The 18,549-nt window shown below is 37.1% G+C and overlaps 1 protein-coding gene across 2 annotated transcripts in view; it reads right to left on the reverse strand.

Moving 5' to 3' along the window:
* The window catches only part of ZNF407 (zinc finger protein 407), a 464,509-nt gene that overhangs the window by 412,979 nt on the left and 32,981 nt on the right, over window positions 1-18,549 (reverse strand). For both annotated transcript variants that reach the window (XM_026455189.2, XM_026455188.2), the window contains exons 2-3: window positions 12,965-17,707; window positions 7,527-7,641 (exon numbers count right to left, since the gene is read on the reverse strand). In XM_026455189.2, coding sequence (XP_026310974.1) covers window positions 7,527-7,641; window positions 12,965-17,654 — 4,805 coding nt within the window. In that variant the 5' untranslated portion in view covers window positions 17,655-17,707. The remainder of the gene's footprint in view (window positions 1-7,526; window positions 7,642-12,964; window positions 17,708-18,549) is intronic.

Genomic DNA, 18,549 nt, shown 5'->3' on the forward strand with positions numbered 1-18,549 from the left:
ACCAGGCTTTCTTTCCACTTCTCTCTTCACTGCCTCCACACAGTCCAGAAAACTGGGAAGAAAGACAAGTGAAAAGACAAGCAATGGAAAGCAGAGGGAAAGGCCAGCACTCAACACCTCAACAAGGCCCAGTTCTGTGACCTGACCCCTGCCCACCTCACCCAACTGTCCCTGGAACTGTCCACCTGGCTTCACAATCCAGCCTCCAGCAGTCTTGACTGCCCTGGCGTGCATATCCCACACGCCATGGTTGATCCCGCTGCAACCCCTGCCTGGAATGGGCTGCCCCTGCTAATCTGCCTAACTTCCAGTTGCTGCATATCAAATGTGACCAGCCCAAGGAAGTGTTTTCTGAAGCAGCTAGGGAGACTTGGCATTTCTTGACCTAAGCTGCCTGCATTGGAGGCAGGTGTTGTTTTGACCTTTTTAACCCTAAAGACTAACACAGTGCTGGCACATACTGACATTCAACAGATGTTTGTTTAATCCTCCCTTCTCCCAGTTAGTCACATACACTTCAGAAACTGCCTGCAGTGCTCTTCCAAATCTCTGTGCTTCCCTTGTGTTCGCCCTGTGTGAAAAACGCCCAAATGTGCCTTGTGAATAGCCCCTCCTCCTTTAAGACCCAATTCAAAGATAACCTGCCTGTGCGAAAAGATTTTCCTTCCGCTCCTCAGCAGAGCTCATCCTCCCAGCCTTGTGTTCCCACTCAGCCTTGCTCCTTCTCCTAGAGTGGCTTCCACAACACAGACAGCCCGGGCCCCAACTTGTCACCACACCCACACAAAAAAAAAAAAGAAAAGAAAAAAGAAAACACAAGAATCTGCCAAATGAGAAATAATAAATAATAAATCAGTGGTTATGCTTCCCTTCTATCTACGCTTCTCATACCCCCTTCTCATCCAGTTCTTGCACAAAAGAAAGAGCAAAAGCACCCACAAAGTAAAGGACTGTAAGAAACAGAACAGGGAGAGGAAGGTTAACAAGAAAAAAATTTACAGAACAGGCAAAGGAAACCAGGAGAACGGCTACCCTCCTATATTCTACTGGGGGATCAGGAAGGTTAAAGAATCCTGAGACTCTACAAGAAGGTTTTTTTTTTTTTTTTTTTTAGAGACAGGGTCTCGCTCTGCTGCCCAGGCTGGAATGCACTGCACCATCATAGCTCACTGTAGCCTCAAACTCCTGGGCTCAGAAGAGCTTCCCTCTGCAGCCCCTCAAATAGCTGGAACTACAGACATGCACCACCACGCCCAGCTAATTATTTTTATTTTTTGTAAAGACAGGGTCTCCCTATGTTGCTCAGGCTGATCTCAAATTCCTGGGCTCAAGCGATTCCCCCACCTCAGCCTCCCTAAGTGCTGGGATTACAGGCATGAGCCACCATACCCAGCCATTACAATAGCACTTTAAAATCACAAGGAAGTCACTTTAAAACAAAAATAAAGAAGCAATGAGTTAAGTCACTAGAACATGATTGTTTCACTGGAAAAACCTTTAGACACAGAAGCCAATGTTTTCAACTACTACACCGAGAAATGATAATGTTTAGCTTATTTCTATTTTGTAATAGGTTGATCATACTTATTGGCCATGGAATAGATCTATGATGCCACCCTTCTGTGGCAAAAATTTACAAAACCACTACCACAGAAAAAGAAACCAGGATATAATACAGACAAGAGCTGTCCTTCCCCATGAGGAGGAGCTGGGAGCTGCCTCAGTTTCCACTCTACTGTCCTAACACCCCAGCACTCTCCCGGCTTTACCAAACAGTTTACTGGAAAATACACGAGGATGATCTCTGAGAAAACAAGTTTTATATGTGAATATTATAACCAAGATCACTCTTAGGCTTTCCCATAATAAAGTCATTTGTATAGTTTTAAAAATTATAAATGTTCATTCACTATGTAAAAGGTATCTCAAGGATTCTAACATCAGAGGAATACACAAATAATGTTAAGTTTTTATTCCTAACTGAGGAAGACAGACAGCAATCATTACACAGCATTTTTAAAATTTCAAGCTAAAGACAAAAATATTCAACAAAAAATATTAAAATTTTATATGGATCAAATATATAATGTACCATTTATAATGGGAGAGCATTTTAATGTTAATTTAAACATTTTTTACAAAACTGAGAGATGTTGCACTTTATACTGTTACAAGCATAATTCATGCCACATTATAGAATAAACATTTCCTATCTATTTCTCTTTAACCAAAACAACCAGCTAAACCAAATACTTATTTTATTTGGATATATCTATAGATATGATGGGTGTAACTAACTGTTCAGCTAAAAATGCAATTCCATGGTGCTTTTAATGATTTAGGTATACACAGCTTTAGTTCTCACAGCAGACTAAAAATAGTGATTTTAATTTATTCCTGCTGCCTACAATTACCCACAACCATGTATTTTTAAATATTTCCAGCCTATAAAAATTACTAATTTTTGCCACTTGTGTTTATCTGCATTTAGACTTTGATTTGGATAAATTAAGCTCTCAAGTGTTCCTTGCTTTATGAAACTCTGCATGTTGTACACTTCAACACAAATAAATGACTTGTACCATTAGAGGTTTAAATAATGTAATGTATTTCATGCTCAGCCTGAAGCTGGATTCCAATGAAGTTGCTAATGCACGTAATGATTAAGTGTAACTCAAATACTAACTGTGTTGTTGAAAACATGACAGGCAATAATTTGGTCTATTATATTCTGCCATTTAATTGCCTAGTACAGACATTCTCTGACACGTTATGAAGCAATGATTTACAATTATTCAAGCTGCAAAGGTCAGAAAGTGACATTATAATCATCTACATGGAGATCCCTTCTAATGCACAAAAACTAGGTAATGCCACACACACACACACACACACACACACACACACAAAGAGTTTTACTGCATTAGTAACTTTCTATTTAAGGTTTCTTAAATCAACTAGGAATAAACAGTTCATAAGCACATTAATATACAATTTTTAAATGTCTGGAATCTTTTCATGAACGCAGATGTGACAGATTTAGAAAATGCCCTTATTCTCTCCTGATGAGGTAAATTCATTTCAACTATTTAACTCCATACACAAGAATCAAGACAAGACTTAGGGAAATCAATCAGTAAACAATGCAACTCCTAAATCATGCACACTAGGGTCTGCACTTTTCAATAATGGCATATCAAACTTGGTTATCACTTCTTAGGTTTATTGAAATCACAGGCCAATTATTAGTTTTCTACAACTCTTAAAAAAAAAAAACTAATACTGCAAAACAAAAACAATAACCCCAATTGATCAATTATATCCCTCTCATCTTAATGGGATGATATAATCTTTATACTTTTTAGACACTTACCTTTTGCTATTACACAAATATGTTCAGTTTGTAACTCTCAAGTAAATGCAATAAATTATCAACACATGAATGAGTGGGAAAAAATAAAATTATTTTAAACAACACTTGTAAGTGGAAGATACAAAACAGAGAAAGCGTTGGGGAGAGAGAGAGAGACAATATCAGAATATGAAAGTAAAGCAATGTGCAAGCAATTTTTTAAAAAAATGTAAATTTGGGGAAAAGCAGAAAATAAAAGTGGATGGTAGGAGAAAGTAGGTAAGTTACATTTACTACATGCTAGTGAAAACAACCTAGAGAGAAAAAAATAAGTACAAACCAAAGTTAAGTCAAGAATGAAAACAGGTATTACAAAAAGCGGAGAAAAAAAGAAAACAAATACTTAAAAGGAAGAAACAGTGGTCTACAAGGAAGAAACAGTGGTCTACAAGGAAGAAACAGTGGTTACAAGGAAGAAACAGTGGTCTACCATTCTAGTCGAATAATTTAAGTACATCACTAAAAACATTTTGAATATTAAGTTGCCCATCAGTAAAATGGGGATAATAAGCATAAGGTAAACAAACCACAAAGCTATAGAAATCAACAAGTGAGATAAAAGTTAATCAAGGCTATTAAACCACAATGCACTGCATAAACACTATTCAGAGTACTAGGTATACTATTTTATATGTATATAGGGAATAAAATAAACTTAAAATAATTTAAACTTAAAAGCATTTAACAAGACATGATGCCTGAAATAACTTTTATAAGTCATTGAGATTTTTAAGTTTTTGACTACTGAAAGAAATAAAGGTAAAGATCACGGAAGTAATAAAAATACACATTTGGCCTATTTTCTAAACACAAAATTATTAAATAAAAGCATTAAATATAAAAAATAGGTATAGTTTCTATTATTTCTTACTTTCTCTCCCACTAAGCCCTATGTCAGAGTCATAACAGATTTTCATGTTAACTATTCAAGTGCCTATATATAAACATACCTATATTCTATAAAATTCCTCTCTCGATCACATTTGGATATTTTTAACAAGTAAGAAACTCTACTTTTCAAAAGGAAAAATGCTCCCCCAAAAGTGAAAGTAAAATAAATGGCTCTTAACGCAAAGGTATCCATAACATGTACTTAAAACATGAAGTACAAAGGAATACATTTTTGAAATGTTTACCATGACATGAGCAGGTGAAACCTTGAGTAAACAAAACTTACATTCTGAATTCTTAATCCTAACGACCTAATAGGAATTAGGCATCTAATACATTCAGCTTCCTCTGTCAAACTAACTTAGACCCAAGATATACAGTAGTTAAGATTTGCCAATGGGGCAGGGTAAGAGGGGGTAATGGTATCTTAAAATTGATCCTGAAGATTCAAAAAAAATCAGTCTAGGTTCAGACAACTTATACAAAAGTTTAAAAGGTAGTTTTTGTCAAGAGTGTTGCTAATGCACAACCCTAAAACTACATGTTAGTGAAAAACACAAAAACGTGCAGTTGATGAGCATCCAAAATCATCTAATGAAAAAGAGGTCAATTACAAATAATCTGAGACATTAATATTGAGCTCAATACTGTTTGTTGCTTCCATCAATTTCACCATAAAATATGAGTTTTCTTCTTCAAGAAAACCAAGAGGTTACTAAGAAAAAGAGTACGCTATTCTGAGTAATAATTTCACTTTAAAAATGTGACTGCCCAATTTTTTAAAATTACTAATCAAGTCTATTTGAGAAATAACTCCTTAAAACTCAAATAATGAAGACATCATTAAGAAAATTCTAAAAGGCAGAGACTAAGATATTAACTACTAAGGAAAAGAAAACATAATGCAAGGACCTTCTGTTTGTGACAAAATTACAGAGTTAATGTTCCTGAAAGATCACTTCACCTTTTAAAGCATGATTTTGTAAAAGGTAAAATTTATAGCAATTAAAGCTAATGAAGAAATGCAGCATGAGCTGCTTATGTTCAGGAACTAATAGGTCCACTGAGCATTTCTAAGATTATTTAGCCATCAATGATAATGAATTGGCTTTGTCAGTGAAGTTAATGTACAAATCCTCTCCAGTGCCAGTCATCTGATAACCAATCCTTGCACTTTTTCATGTTTTTCACTTTACTTTTTAACCTACACACTCTGCCCTATCCCTTTGAAACACATGAAATACGGAACAACCTATGATACTTTTTCTGCAACACTGAAGGGTACCTAATTCACTACCATTCTGTTCCAACTACATAGATCAATAAGTATTCTTCGGTTTACTGCAATTCTTCAGAACTTTCAGCGTCACTGTTAAAATTATTGCTACCTAACTTTTAAATCAAATTTCATTGTAAAAAAATAAAGAGAACTATTATTTCCTAGTCTGATGACATTCAATGGCTGTCATAATTCGAAGAAATACAATTCTGGACTCCAGAATGCTTGTTCTACATACGCACACACACACATAGCTCTCTCTCTCTGAAGGCAGTATAAAACTCAATATATGTATAATCATTTACAATTCTGTATCTCCAGGATCAAATATATGAACTACTCATACAATATTTCAGTTGTATGTGGCAAGCAGTTAGCGAGCAGGGTGTGCACTGTGCAAATTATACAACTAATACCAATCAATTATGTATTCTTTTTGATACCAGATACATTAGAAACTGTTCTGTGAAAAGCTTTCTTCTTCTCTTTCCAGGGTCTTAGTAACCCTAATTAAAAAATGAATGGAATTAGATCTCTATTGACAGAGTATGCAAAAATTGTTTACTTATTTCTCAGAAATGAGAGAAAAACTGCTTACTGCCACCTAATAGCAAATTTTCACTGGAGTCAGGGCCGCCGCCTTTCCTATAACTCGTATGGTAAAAACAATAAGTGAGATATCTTTTAAACTTCCAAGACCTACAGCAATTAAAATGAACCATTTGACACTTGACCCTTGCAGCTAAAATCAGTAGTAACAAAACTCATTCTCCCACTGATCTTCAGGGGGCTTTAGGGCAAAGGGTCATCTTCATTTACTTTAGCTGCAAGTCACTGAACCATCAATTCTGCCAATGAATATATCACAGACCATGGTTCATAAAACTGCTTGCAAAGGTATTTGTAAAACCATCCTAAGGGTCAAAATACACAACTGCATCCTGGGATGAAGTGTACTGTCCAACAAATAACAGAACTTGTTTTTGACATAAAACGTATTTACATGGTACTATCAATCAGCAGAATCTTCTACTAAAAAAATAAAGCTAATAGAATATGCGCACATTGCATAATGTAAGTGAGCCTGTGGTATTTTGTGAATTAGCCATAAGAACTGCAAGTTTCTCAGGTTTCACATGAAGAATTTTTATATGATGCACTTATTAATTTCTCTAGCATAACAGCATTAAAATATACTTTTAATCAGAAGTAGGGTATTAAAATCTACCTCTGAATGTCCTATGTTATACCATATATGATGTAGCATTTTAAAACCTTTTAAACATTTCTGCTAAATTAATTAGTTCTGCATTAAGGCACCTTAGCACTGTCTATTAAATGCAACACATTTGAAAGAAAACATTGTACATGATTCTTCAGAGAAAGAACCATTAACTAAAAAAGGAAATAAGTTTTGAAATAAAGTTACACAAAAATGTATAACAACCGTTTTTCTTCAGCATCATCCCTGCAATAATCAGTAACCAGTCATCTGAAATTAAATCTTTTGTTGTTTTCCTTATAGAATAAGTCCAATGGATCCAAAGAGCTATTAATGTGATAAAAATTAAAGCAGTACAGCAAAAGAAAAAAAAAAAATACCTATACATTCCTAAAGCTATATTATGTATTTTTTTATGTCTTTAAATGGAATTTATAGTTCTCTCTGGCAATGTGAATGAACATCCTATAATTTAGTCAATTTACAGATTACAGGTTCAAATTGACCTTGTAGCCCATAAAATTGCTCATCTTCAGTACAGGATTAGAAGTGGGAGAAGAATGTCATAACTGTATTTAAGGAATTTACCATAACAATGGAAAGGAGGGTACGCATGCATAATTTTAGCCGCTCTTACTCCTATCGGTTTTGAATTCCGAAACAATGGCTATCCTGCACATGCTTCCTGGTTCACGCAGCAGAGATGCCTTCAGTTTACTCACCCACAGACATGACACTTGTATTCCCTCATCCCAAGGTGCCTTTTCACATGGTTTCTGGCATCTCCAAGCTGAGCTGTTGCAAAATGGCATATCTTGCACTTGAATGGTTTTGATCCTGAGTAAATGTAACATAAAATATGATTTGATTTTGAATAATACATCACTAATAGCTTAGAAAAGAGGACTAAATCTTAAATCATACCTTTAACCTAATTAAGAATTTCTGTACCCAAAATGGAATACTTGCATTCATTTATAAGTTGAATAGACCTGATTCCATAATTATTTTACTCTGAAGACTTTGTTTCAGTGAGTCTTCCTAACTTCCACTAGCAATCCTAAGATTCAAACTCAAAAGTGAGACTGCTAAGCAGTACTAAGTAGATGAGATGAGCTACATAATTTTAAATATTTTTCTTACAATTCACAAAAATACATCTTAAAGTCACTCAGCACTTCAAAGGGAACATTTCTACAACATAAATGCACACAGGGCAGCTGATATTTTAAAAAGCATATTTATCATCAAATACATTTCTCTGTGGTCACCTCCTTGTTTCCTCATATTTCTCTGGCTTTGAGTTTACTCACATTAAAACAATGGTATATTTCAGGTTTTTTCCTGACATTTATCCCAAATTATTATCTATATTTTTAATAACACAGTTTATAAATATACAGTAGATAAATTTTTATGCTTTTATGGTCATTTTTATAGTCAAAAATCAATGATGATTAAACAAACTGGAAGAACTGACATTTTGGTTATTAATTTTAAGGACAAATATTTGAACACAAAATGCATACAAAATTTGTTAAATCATTTCATAAAGAATATTAAACTATACTCAAAAATGAGAAAATAAGATTATTTCAAAGTCTACACACTTAGTGTCAGTAATAGATAAGACTGAAACTGAAACATATTAACAGATGATCATTATCCACGTTAATGAGAAACACTACTCTTTTAAGATATAAAGTATATACACCATTTCCAAACTTTCTAACCACTACATCTTCAAATAAATCAAAATAGTAAAAACCAATTTAAAATCAGTACAGTATGTTTCCAGACTTTTCGTATCATATTTAGTACTTATATGGTGAAATACTCCCTCTACTATAGTTAGATAGAACATGAAATATGTGAACTTTAATAAATATACAAAAAGAGCTCAAATTTAAAAAATTGTAATAAATCACATTTGATCAATGAACCCTTAGTGCAGCGTCCTTGGGGGGAAAAAAATCCTCCAAGAATACTTTGTTGAAATTGAAGTACTCAGTAAAAAATTTTAGAGTCTTAAATTTCAATTTAATTCCCAAAAGCTGACAAAAAAAGTGAAGCATTTAATTTTCATCTTCCAACAGAAATAAAAAAGTCAACAGTACTAAGCACCGGCAGACAAGGTTGAGTATTTCACAGTTCAATGACAATGAAGCCAGATCTCTTAATATTTCCATTTCTGCTGTTAGAAGTAGATGTAAAATATATTTAGCACCTGAATGGTTATATCTAGTCAGGTTTATATGTTTAAATGTCAAAAGCAGGTTGAGACTGCAGCTTACAGTAATCACATTCTATCAGTCACATTAGAAACTACAGTTTATTTAAATGATTCTGAGACAACTAAACCTATCACTGCTTTCAACCTTTCACTAAGACATAGAATTCCTTTGTAAAGTGTGTGAAGAACCAATTTACCAATACTTTGAATTTAAATGCTCTAAAGATAATAGGGTCATTAGGACATTATTAAGTAACAATAATATTAGGACTCGAAACAAAGAAGACCAACCTCTCCCAATATTTGTATTACAATATTGGTGAATGGATGTAAAAGGCCTCATGGGTTGGAGTTTTCCTTCTGCTCAGGCAGCACTGCCATGTGACTAGCTCCTCCTCCTGTGGCACAGATGCCACAGAGAAACGGACATGGGGTCTCTAGTGTGTTCAATTTACTGTACATGGCACCTTTGTGGAAAACTCTAGTTTCTGCAGGTCTCAGTGATCACAGCACAGCATGCTGACAATACATAAATGAGTTATTGTGTTGACAGCTTCACCCAGAATCATGGAGGCCTTGACTATTCTTCACATCTTACATTCATATTCTTCACATATTACATTCTACTTACATCTTACAAGTAGACTGTGTTAACATCTCCTTTCTGTGCCATAAAAATTCAAATGCTAGCAGAGGTAACACTTGTCCGCATTAAAAAAAAAAGGGGGGGGGGGCCTTTTTTGCTAACTAATAACATTTCCGTTTTTAAGTTTGCTATGCACATTCCAAAATGAATGCAGGCATAGCATTTATAACACAAAATTGTAAAATTGCAGATCTCTAAATATTTCTCTCAAGTACATTTTGATTATTAAAAACAGTATTATTTGCAATAGTTCCATTCCTTGGAACAGCACTATTCTCAGTCGGTTTTTTGGTTTTCATTTGGTCCATAAGGTTTTTTCAAAGGGAAAAACTAAACAGGCTCTCTATCTTTCCGGTACCTTGTTACTTTACTGAAAGAATTTCAAAGACATTAAAATCCAGGTCTTCACTCAGGCCTACAGGGGCTCCTCAACCATCAGTCGTTACTAATTGCTATGCATACATAGATGTGCCACTAGCATTAAAGAGAAAATACCAAATGAAAGCCTTTAGATCTTAAAGGAATGAAGGAAGTTGTACATTACCGATCATTTAACGACTACAGCCATCATTCTACAATCCTCCCTAACATTCAAATGCTTCGTTCATTCATTTACCTGCTCATTCATTTATTCACTCATCAAGATATACCAAGAGTCAACTAATGTGGGACACAGATGAAGCAGTGAACAATGTTAAGTATTTGAGGTCACTGTGCTTAAAGTCTACAAATTAACTCTCCTACTGAGCTGTCTGTCCTTTGTCACATATTGAGCTACAAACACTACCAGCCCTAACTTCAGAATTTCTTAGTGAAGTCACACACTCCCTATCTCCCTGGAACATTTTGAGATGGCATTAGTGACCAGAGCACTCTAAACATAAAATGAATGGCTTCAGACAATCTGGTACCTTAACAGTAGCCCATGTTACATGAAATAAAAGCTTTAACAGACCAATGCAGAAGAAACAAAAATGAAGTTTTTTAGTCCTGCTAATGTAATGTGAAAGGGAAGACTGCCCTTTCTGGTCATGTTGATTGCTTCACAGAAGCAAGCACACGGGGGGACTCTAGGATGCTTTTTCCTACAATGCTTGATAACCAAAACTCATTTATTTCTCATAGTGCTGCTTTTATCCTGCTAAGGATGGGAAGAAAAGGTTATATAAAACATATAGTAAATCACAAAATATGAAAACAGGGATTGGAAGAGTAAGCTCTTTTCCAGTTAACCATTAATAACAGTCTCTGCATTACTATTTTATGGACATAAGCAAAGTATGTGAAAAGCAATTCATTTTAAGATGCTCCAAGAAAAAAAAAACCCTGAATTAAAACCTGGAGACCAACTTCCCCAAAAAATGACTTGCAAAATTGAAATGGTAGACTTGTATTGTGTCCTCAGGAACAGGGCTCTTGGTAGTGTTTCAAAGCACAATAAAAATGTACTTTCTGATAAGACAAACACAAGATGTTTAAAAAAAAAAAAAAAAAACTATGCTAACTTTTGCTAAATGTTACAATCAATGATGTAACTTATATAAGTAGGGTTACTTTGTCACATATTGATAGTTACCTCACTTTCACATCCACATTAACTTGATTTTAAATGCAATTAATACATATAGTCAAGGAAGACTAATGGACTACATTCTGCGCTTAACCTGGTGGCCATTTTCAAATGGCACAAGTGACCAGTGCAAACCTATTTTGCATTGTAAACGACTAAATAAATCTTAATGGATTAAGAATGATCAGCTATCAACACACAAGGGAAATTAAGTGCTGAAATGCCTACATTGATTATTTTAAATTATTAGCCTTACTCTGTTCTTGAATTTGTATGCTTTTAGTGAGCTTTAACACATTTACAAGACTTATTGACTATAATTACAAGAGAATTCAAGTAATGGACACATCAATTATAAGCAACATGTCTTGACCAGACAGTTGCATAAAGAATTCTAAAAAGAGCTCCATTAGCATCTTCCTCTTAGTTTTATTCAGTTTTATCTGCCTTAAGAGGGCATATTAAGAAAGTACATATTTTCTGCGCATGTGAAAAAGTCTTATTCCTAAAACTGTATCATTTCAGAAAGAAAGTTGCAACAAGGCACTGAGAGAGACACTAACAGTGCAAACAAATAAGCATTTGGACTTATTCCCCAAAAACGGCTGCAGTGCATGGGAATATTTGGGATCAAAAGTACAATGTTTGTATTTATTTGGATTAATCTTACGCAGGTTGCCCCATTACTTCCTTCAATGAAAAACTTTTATCTATCTTTAATCACCCTAAACTGGTAATAATGCTTCATATGCTTTTGTCTTCTTCCTTGTAACCATGCACTAAGTTTCAAAAAATGTATGAATTTAAAGTATAGCTTTAATAATAAGCCATTATTTAAAAGTACAGTAAAATAAACCTTACAGTTTTAATGAAAATATGTTCATTGAAATGTGAATTTATTATTCAAATCCACTCATAAATTCAACCATGAAGACAGAACTTGTCTAAGCAGAGCACAATGATTTAGAAAAGCTGTCTATTTAAAATAAAGAATGTATGGCAGGTTTATAGAAACAGTGCAGTGAATTTTTACATAAATTTAGAACAGTAGCTTATGCATTTTCCACCAAAAAAAATGTTTTTTAAAAAACTTTCCACCTAAAATTAAACATTAAAATGGAACACTAACTGTGACAGAGCACAGAGACTAAAGCAGGTGCTCCCTCCAGGAACAGCAGATCCCCAGCACATGTTAACTTTGGAAAGTGGTGGCTAATTTTGACCCACAAAGGTAGAATCTTGTTACCTGGAAGTTATACTTTTGGATATAAAGTATCTATTGATGAATATTTTTACATCCGTAATATTGTAAGAAAATTTGGTATCTCCATTCCTTAAAAGTCACTTAACATGTCTTCTGAAATTATAAGGTGCCACTTAATATAGATTTTGGAAAACCAAATAATTAGGACTCAGAAACAACTGAAAAGCCGCGACAGCAGTTTTTAAAAGGCATCAGAGGGACTAGGCTTTTTGACAAAATTAAAAGAAACTTGTCAACTAACCTGCCTTTCAAATCACTAGGGCTTAATTACCCTTAAAAATGTTAAGTGTCAACAATGACTTATTACAGACAAGCAGAGCAGCACACAGCAGCGAAACGTGAACCGGGTGGAAAGTCAATGAGCAGCCACAGGTAGGGCTGCATTATCTGGATGGGAACAAACGGCCCAGCGTCCTCACTGACTCGGCTTGCTGCAGAGCTACATACCTGTATGAGTGCGAATGTGTGCCAGGAAGGCCATTGAGTTGCTGCTTCGACACATCTTCCCACAATACTTGCAGACGTTTCCCTGGTTTTCCTCCCTCTCGCGGTTGATTTGCTCAGTGTCTTCCACTATATACTTATTCACCTCCCGTAGCAATTCCTCATGCTGTCCTTTAATATGTAGAAATAAATTCTGTTCAGAATCAAAGGGCTCTGTGCACTTGACACATTTAAAGGTGGCCCCTCCCTCCGGAAGCTCTTCCACACTGGCCTGCTCATTTCTCATGTGGCCGGCACTAGCCAGATGCTGGTGAAGGTTGCTTTCGGTATAGAATGACTTTCCACAGAGTAAACAATGGAAGTGCTTCTCTTTAGTAGGATGCTTCATGGCTATGTGAACGTTCAGTCCACTCAGTCCATCTGCTAAGAAGCCACAATCGTCACAGCGAATTCGTGTAGACTCACCAAGGGAAGTGCCTTCAGATTTCTTCTTTTTCACACCTTGAGCACAGTCTTTCAAGGGCAGTTCACTAATTCTCACTCCGGTTGCTATCAAGCCCTCTTCAGACTGGTCTATCAACTCACCATCTTCAGGGTTCTTTATTCTTATTATGGAGGAATCAAACCGGCCAAAACTGTACATGGCCTGCCCTTTATCATCAATACTAATGATAGTTTCATAGACGTCATTACTTTCAACTGTGCTATCAGAAGCTGGGCCATCCTCCTCCAAAATAATTTCTGTTTCATCTTGTGAATTCATCAGAATTTCCTTATTCTCCAGAGTGGGATCTTCTTGGACACCTTTCAGGTCTTCCAAACCATGACCACGTGCAACTTTGTTCTGACCCCCGCTCTCCAGATTTCCCTGTTCTCTGGTTATTCTTGTCACAACAAGCGCAGGGCTTTCAGCCGAGCGCTCCCCATCGAGCGGTGCAGGGCACAGGTGTCTGTGGGGGACAACAAGTCCGCCACCTCCTGCGCTTCCTCCTTCACCCTCACAATGGACAGGCAGCTCACCTGCATCATTTGATACCTCGTGGTTTTTCTTTGCTATCTCACAATTTAAAGCGGAGCTTCCTGAATTTTCATTTTGAAATCTGCTTGGGGAGCCACAGTTTGAGGAAATAGTAAGGGACATCATCTCCTCAGGTTTCCTAACTGTATCCTTGACAGGAGCCTGTTGGAAAGTCTCACAAAAGGAATGGTCTTCATTGAAATTAGATTCTTCTTCAGTCTCAACTTCTACAGAGTCAGCAGCGCAGAGCACTTTAGACATATCTAAATTAGTATTCTCATTTAAAATAGAGCAATCTGCAGCATTTCTAGATTTAAGAGTATCAGATGGTTGATCTGAAATTATCTGAAATTCCTCAGAATTTTGTTGATGCTCTTCTTCAGGCATAATGATGTTTTTGGACATGTCTGCAGAACCTGCTTCTACATTAGCAGAGTTGAGATAAGACTGCCTTTTCATTTTGTGTTTCTCTGTTGCAGCGTGCCTGGTCATCTCGCGACGAGTCACCGCGTAGTAATCGCATGCCATGCAATAAAACTCAAACTCTTTTGTATGTTTCCGTTTTACATGCAGCTCTAGAGAAGCAGAGGAGTGAGCACTAAACTCACAGTGCACACACTTATTCTCACCTGTGCCTGTAACATCTCTCTGGGAGTACACATCCCCCTGCTGGGCGAAGTCCTCTGGCTCTAAAGATATTTGCTCCTTTTTATCAAGAAGATGGCTGTTAACTTCTCCATCTAGAGAATGAAATACATTTTCAACTTCGGCTTCAACTGAGTTTCCATGATCTGGCTTTTGTAAAACAGAGGTGGGTGACTCAGCGGGTTTGTTAACATGTTCATCTGACATGGTCACTGCTGAGCCAGCATTCTTCTTACCAGCTTCAAGGCTACCCCCTTCAGGGCCAACAATGATATCCGAACTGTGTTTTCCACTTGCTTCTATTTCTACCCGTCCTTTATGTTTCTTGGTGGCACAATGACGTTCCATATCTCCCTTAGTCACAGTGTAATACTTACACACTTTGCATAAATAACTATACTGGTGACTGTGTTTTCGCCTAATGTGAACAGTCAAGTTTGTAATACTAGAGGCCAAAAGACCACAGTGTGAACACGTCCGTGAGATGTTACCTTTAGGTCTCCCTCTCTTTGGAGTAGTGGTCGAAGCTAATTCATCATCTTTGGCGCTACCACCAGACTGCGACAGTTCCTCAGGCGCCAGCATGCCCTTCTCAAGATAAGAATGCTCTTGTAATTGCACACCTACATGGCCTTCAATCCTTCCATTTCCAGAAACATTAAACTCTTCTTTTTTATCATTTGCACCTATACATACCCTTTCAATACATTCTTCAAAGCTTAAGCCAATATTATTTTTCTTAGCATTTTCAAGATGCTTGCTTCTTTTAATGTGTTTCTCCATTCCTTCTTTGCTCAATGAATAAAGATTACAAGCTTTACAAAGAAAATGATAGTCTTGCCCATGCCGAAGCTTTATATGTCTCGTGAGAACAGTAGAAGATCTTGTCTTATAAAAACACTTCTTACACTGAAACTGAGGCTTACTGGAATGCCTCACTTCGTTACCATGGCTTACCCTGGACTTCACAGGTTCTTCCTGAGATGCTTTTCCTGAGTCATCCATAGACTCTTTTGAGTTTTCTGATTCTAAAGTACTTAAAGGTAAAGTCTGTAGAACCAAATCACTGTTAGATGATTGCAAAGTCTTTGGTTGAACCAATGAACTAAGATGCTTCTCAGTGGCTTCGTGTTCTTCCATGTCTTTTTCAGACAAAAAGAACAAGTTACAAGGGGTGCAAAGAAAATGCATATTGTGCTTTTCCTTCATGTGGTCTCTAAGACTCATTTCATCCAAGGATATAAATGAACAACACTGACAACTCAGGACAGAAGCAGTTTGCTGATGCTGGTTACTGTGCAAATGTTCATCTAAGTCCCTTCTTGACATACTAGAAAAGTCACAAGTATGGCAGTAAAATTTCATCTCTCTGGCATGGCACCTTTTCACATGGATTTCCAAATCTGTCCTATTTGTAGCTACTTGCCCACAGTCCGTACAAGCACACAACGTCTGACAGTCAGAAGCTGGCTTCACTGTCAGGGAGTCCAGCCCGGAGTTCAGAGGACGGGCGCTTCCCCGGCCCTGCTCCACCTCCTGGGTTTCTGAGGTAGTCACACACAGTCTCTGTACGCTGCTGCTCACTTCCAGGTGTTTCAGCACTGACTCTGCATCGTGTGTTTTCATCTGTGTTCTCAAGTGTTTCATATACATCCTCTGAGTTTCACTTGTGCCTCTTTTAATTCCCAAAAGATTAAACCTTTTCTTTGCCTGGCCCTTCAAGGTGAAAGTGCTGCTTCGTCGACGAAAGCTATTACCCAACATGAGAATATTTCGCTCGGGTCTTGGCCTCGAGGTTACACTGACACCGTGTGCTGCTGCCTGCAGGGTATTTTTGGTAGATTCCAAGTTCTCTAAGAGACCCTCTGAGGTTATTAAGGTGTCTAGCTTTTTACTCTGGTTTTCAGGATTCTGACCTACACCAAGGGAAGTAACATTTTCTTCAACAATCTCTACTTCCTGTGACGAAGTATTTCTGGAAGGCATCATTTCAACAAGAAGCCCACTGCTACTACCACTTTGTTTAGAAATACTTCCTCTGAAATCTTTAAATTTGCTTCCCACATTTTGTAATCCTTTTGAATCACTATTCTTTGCTATTGGTTTAGAAGTTCTTGGTTTTGAGTGAACATTTTTTGTTGCCACTGTACATGATTTTTTAGGAAAAGGTTGTTTTGTTAAGATCTGTACAAATCCTCCACGAGCAGCCAGATTCTGACGACGGAGATGTGTTTTGCCAAGATAATGTGCATTCAACAGGTTTTCTTCTGCACACTGAAAACCACAAAGATCGCAAGAAAAGACCTTCTGTGGCCCATGTGCTTGTTTGATATGCATATGTAGCGCTGAGCTGCTCTCTGCTTTGTGGCTGCAGTGACAACAGGTATGTTCCTTAGACTGCTGCACGTGAGACTCAGCATGTTTTTCCAAGTCAGAGCAAGAAGAAAACAAATGCCCACAGATGCTGCACTTGAGAACTGGATCTACATTCCCCATGGTACAACTAACACTAATTTCTTTCAGGGGGAAAGGCGATTCTCTTTCCAGATCAAGGGAAACCATTTCCTGAGCAGATGTTTTTTCAGTGTCTGTTTTCAGAGAAACAACATTAATAGTGCTAAAATTGCAAGAAGGGGAAAGGGCATTTGGGTGACACGTGCCTCCAACTGTGCCGTCGCTCAGAAAGGTCTCCTTTCCTGTTTCATCTAATGCAATACCCTCTTCTGTGACTGAGCTCTCAGAAGTTTCTAATCGACAAACACCTTGCTTTCCAGATTTAAGGGGCTCTGCCTCATCTAATCTCCTACGTTTGGAAGCATGTGTATTTATGTCTTCTCCTATAACAACACTATCAAAGTTCGATGATCCTGAAAAACCTCTTTTGCCCATAGAATTCTCAGGGAAACTTGCTGTCACATCAGACACAGGCCCACCATCTTCATTATGGGATGAAAGCTTTGTCAAGTCCTGTGCTTCTTTGTTTATCTTTCCATCCTCGTCGTTTTCAGGTTTATTCTCACTATCCATCATTAATAAAGTGCTGACGATGCTTCTATCCAAGGAGGCTCGCTGGCACTCATAACCTGTGAAGTAAACAAACATGGTATTAAGTGCTGAATATAAAGACACACATGTTAGTCCAAAACTAGATGAAAAAGTATCATGAAGTTAGCCCCAATGAAACGCCCTTTATACTGAGATGCATTTGATTACATCTCTAAAGTCTTTTATTAAAAAGTATGAAGTAGGATTTTAGGAACACCACGTCACCCTATTGTTGACTCTGGAAGAAATACTATGATATCTTCGGTAGAAAAAGTGATTTCTCAACAAGCTTGCAGAAAAACTCCCATATTTCAATTCTCTGTACCAGTATATTCCAATTTACTATCCTTTAAAAAAAAAAAAAAAGAGAGAGAGAAGCTTTCCTTTCAAAATACATTTCAATGAGCTCCTACTCTGTAAAATATATTAAAACGAAACTGCTATGATGGAAGTCTAGAAGTAAGGCCTTCCCCTCCTTAACCCCTAATAGAAGCCCAAGTCCTATATAAAAGAAACATAATTTTAAAACAACTGTTTTGGCCGGGCTCCGTGGCTCATGCCTGTAATCCCAGCACTTTGGGAGGCCAAGGCAGGCGGATCACGAGGTCAGGAGATGGAGACCATCCTGGCTAATACGGTGAAACCCTGTCGCTACTAAAAATACCAAAAAATTTAGCCGGGCATGGTGGTGGGCACCTGTAGTCCCAGCTACTCGGGAGGCTGAGGCAGGAGAATGGCGTGAACCCGGGAAGTGGAGCTTGCAGTGAGCCGAGATCACGCCACTGCACTCCAGCTTGGACGACAGAGCGAGGCTCTGTCTCAAAAAAAAAAAAAAAACCAACCAGTTTCATCCTTGTCTCCTAAAGCAAAGAGCTTTACC

Source organism: Piliocolobus tephrosceles, chromosome 18 (genome assembly GCF_002776525.5).
Source record: "Piliocolobus tephrosceles isolate RC106 chromosome 18, ASM277652v3, whole genome shotgun sequence".
In the NCBI taxonomy this organism is placed as follows: Eukaryota; Metazoa; Chordata; class Mammalia; order Primates; family Cercopithecidae; genus Piliocolobus; species Piliocolobus tephrosceles.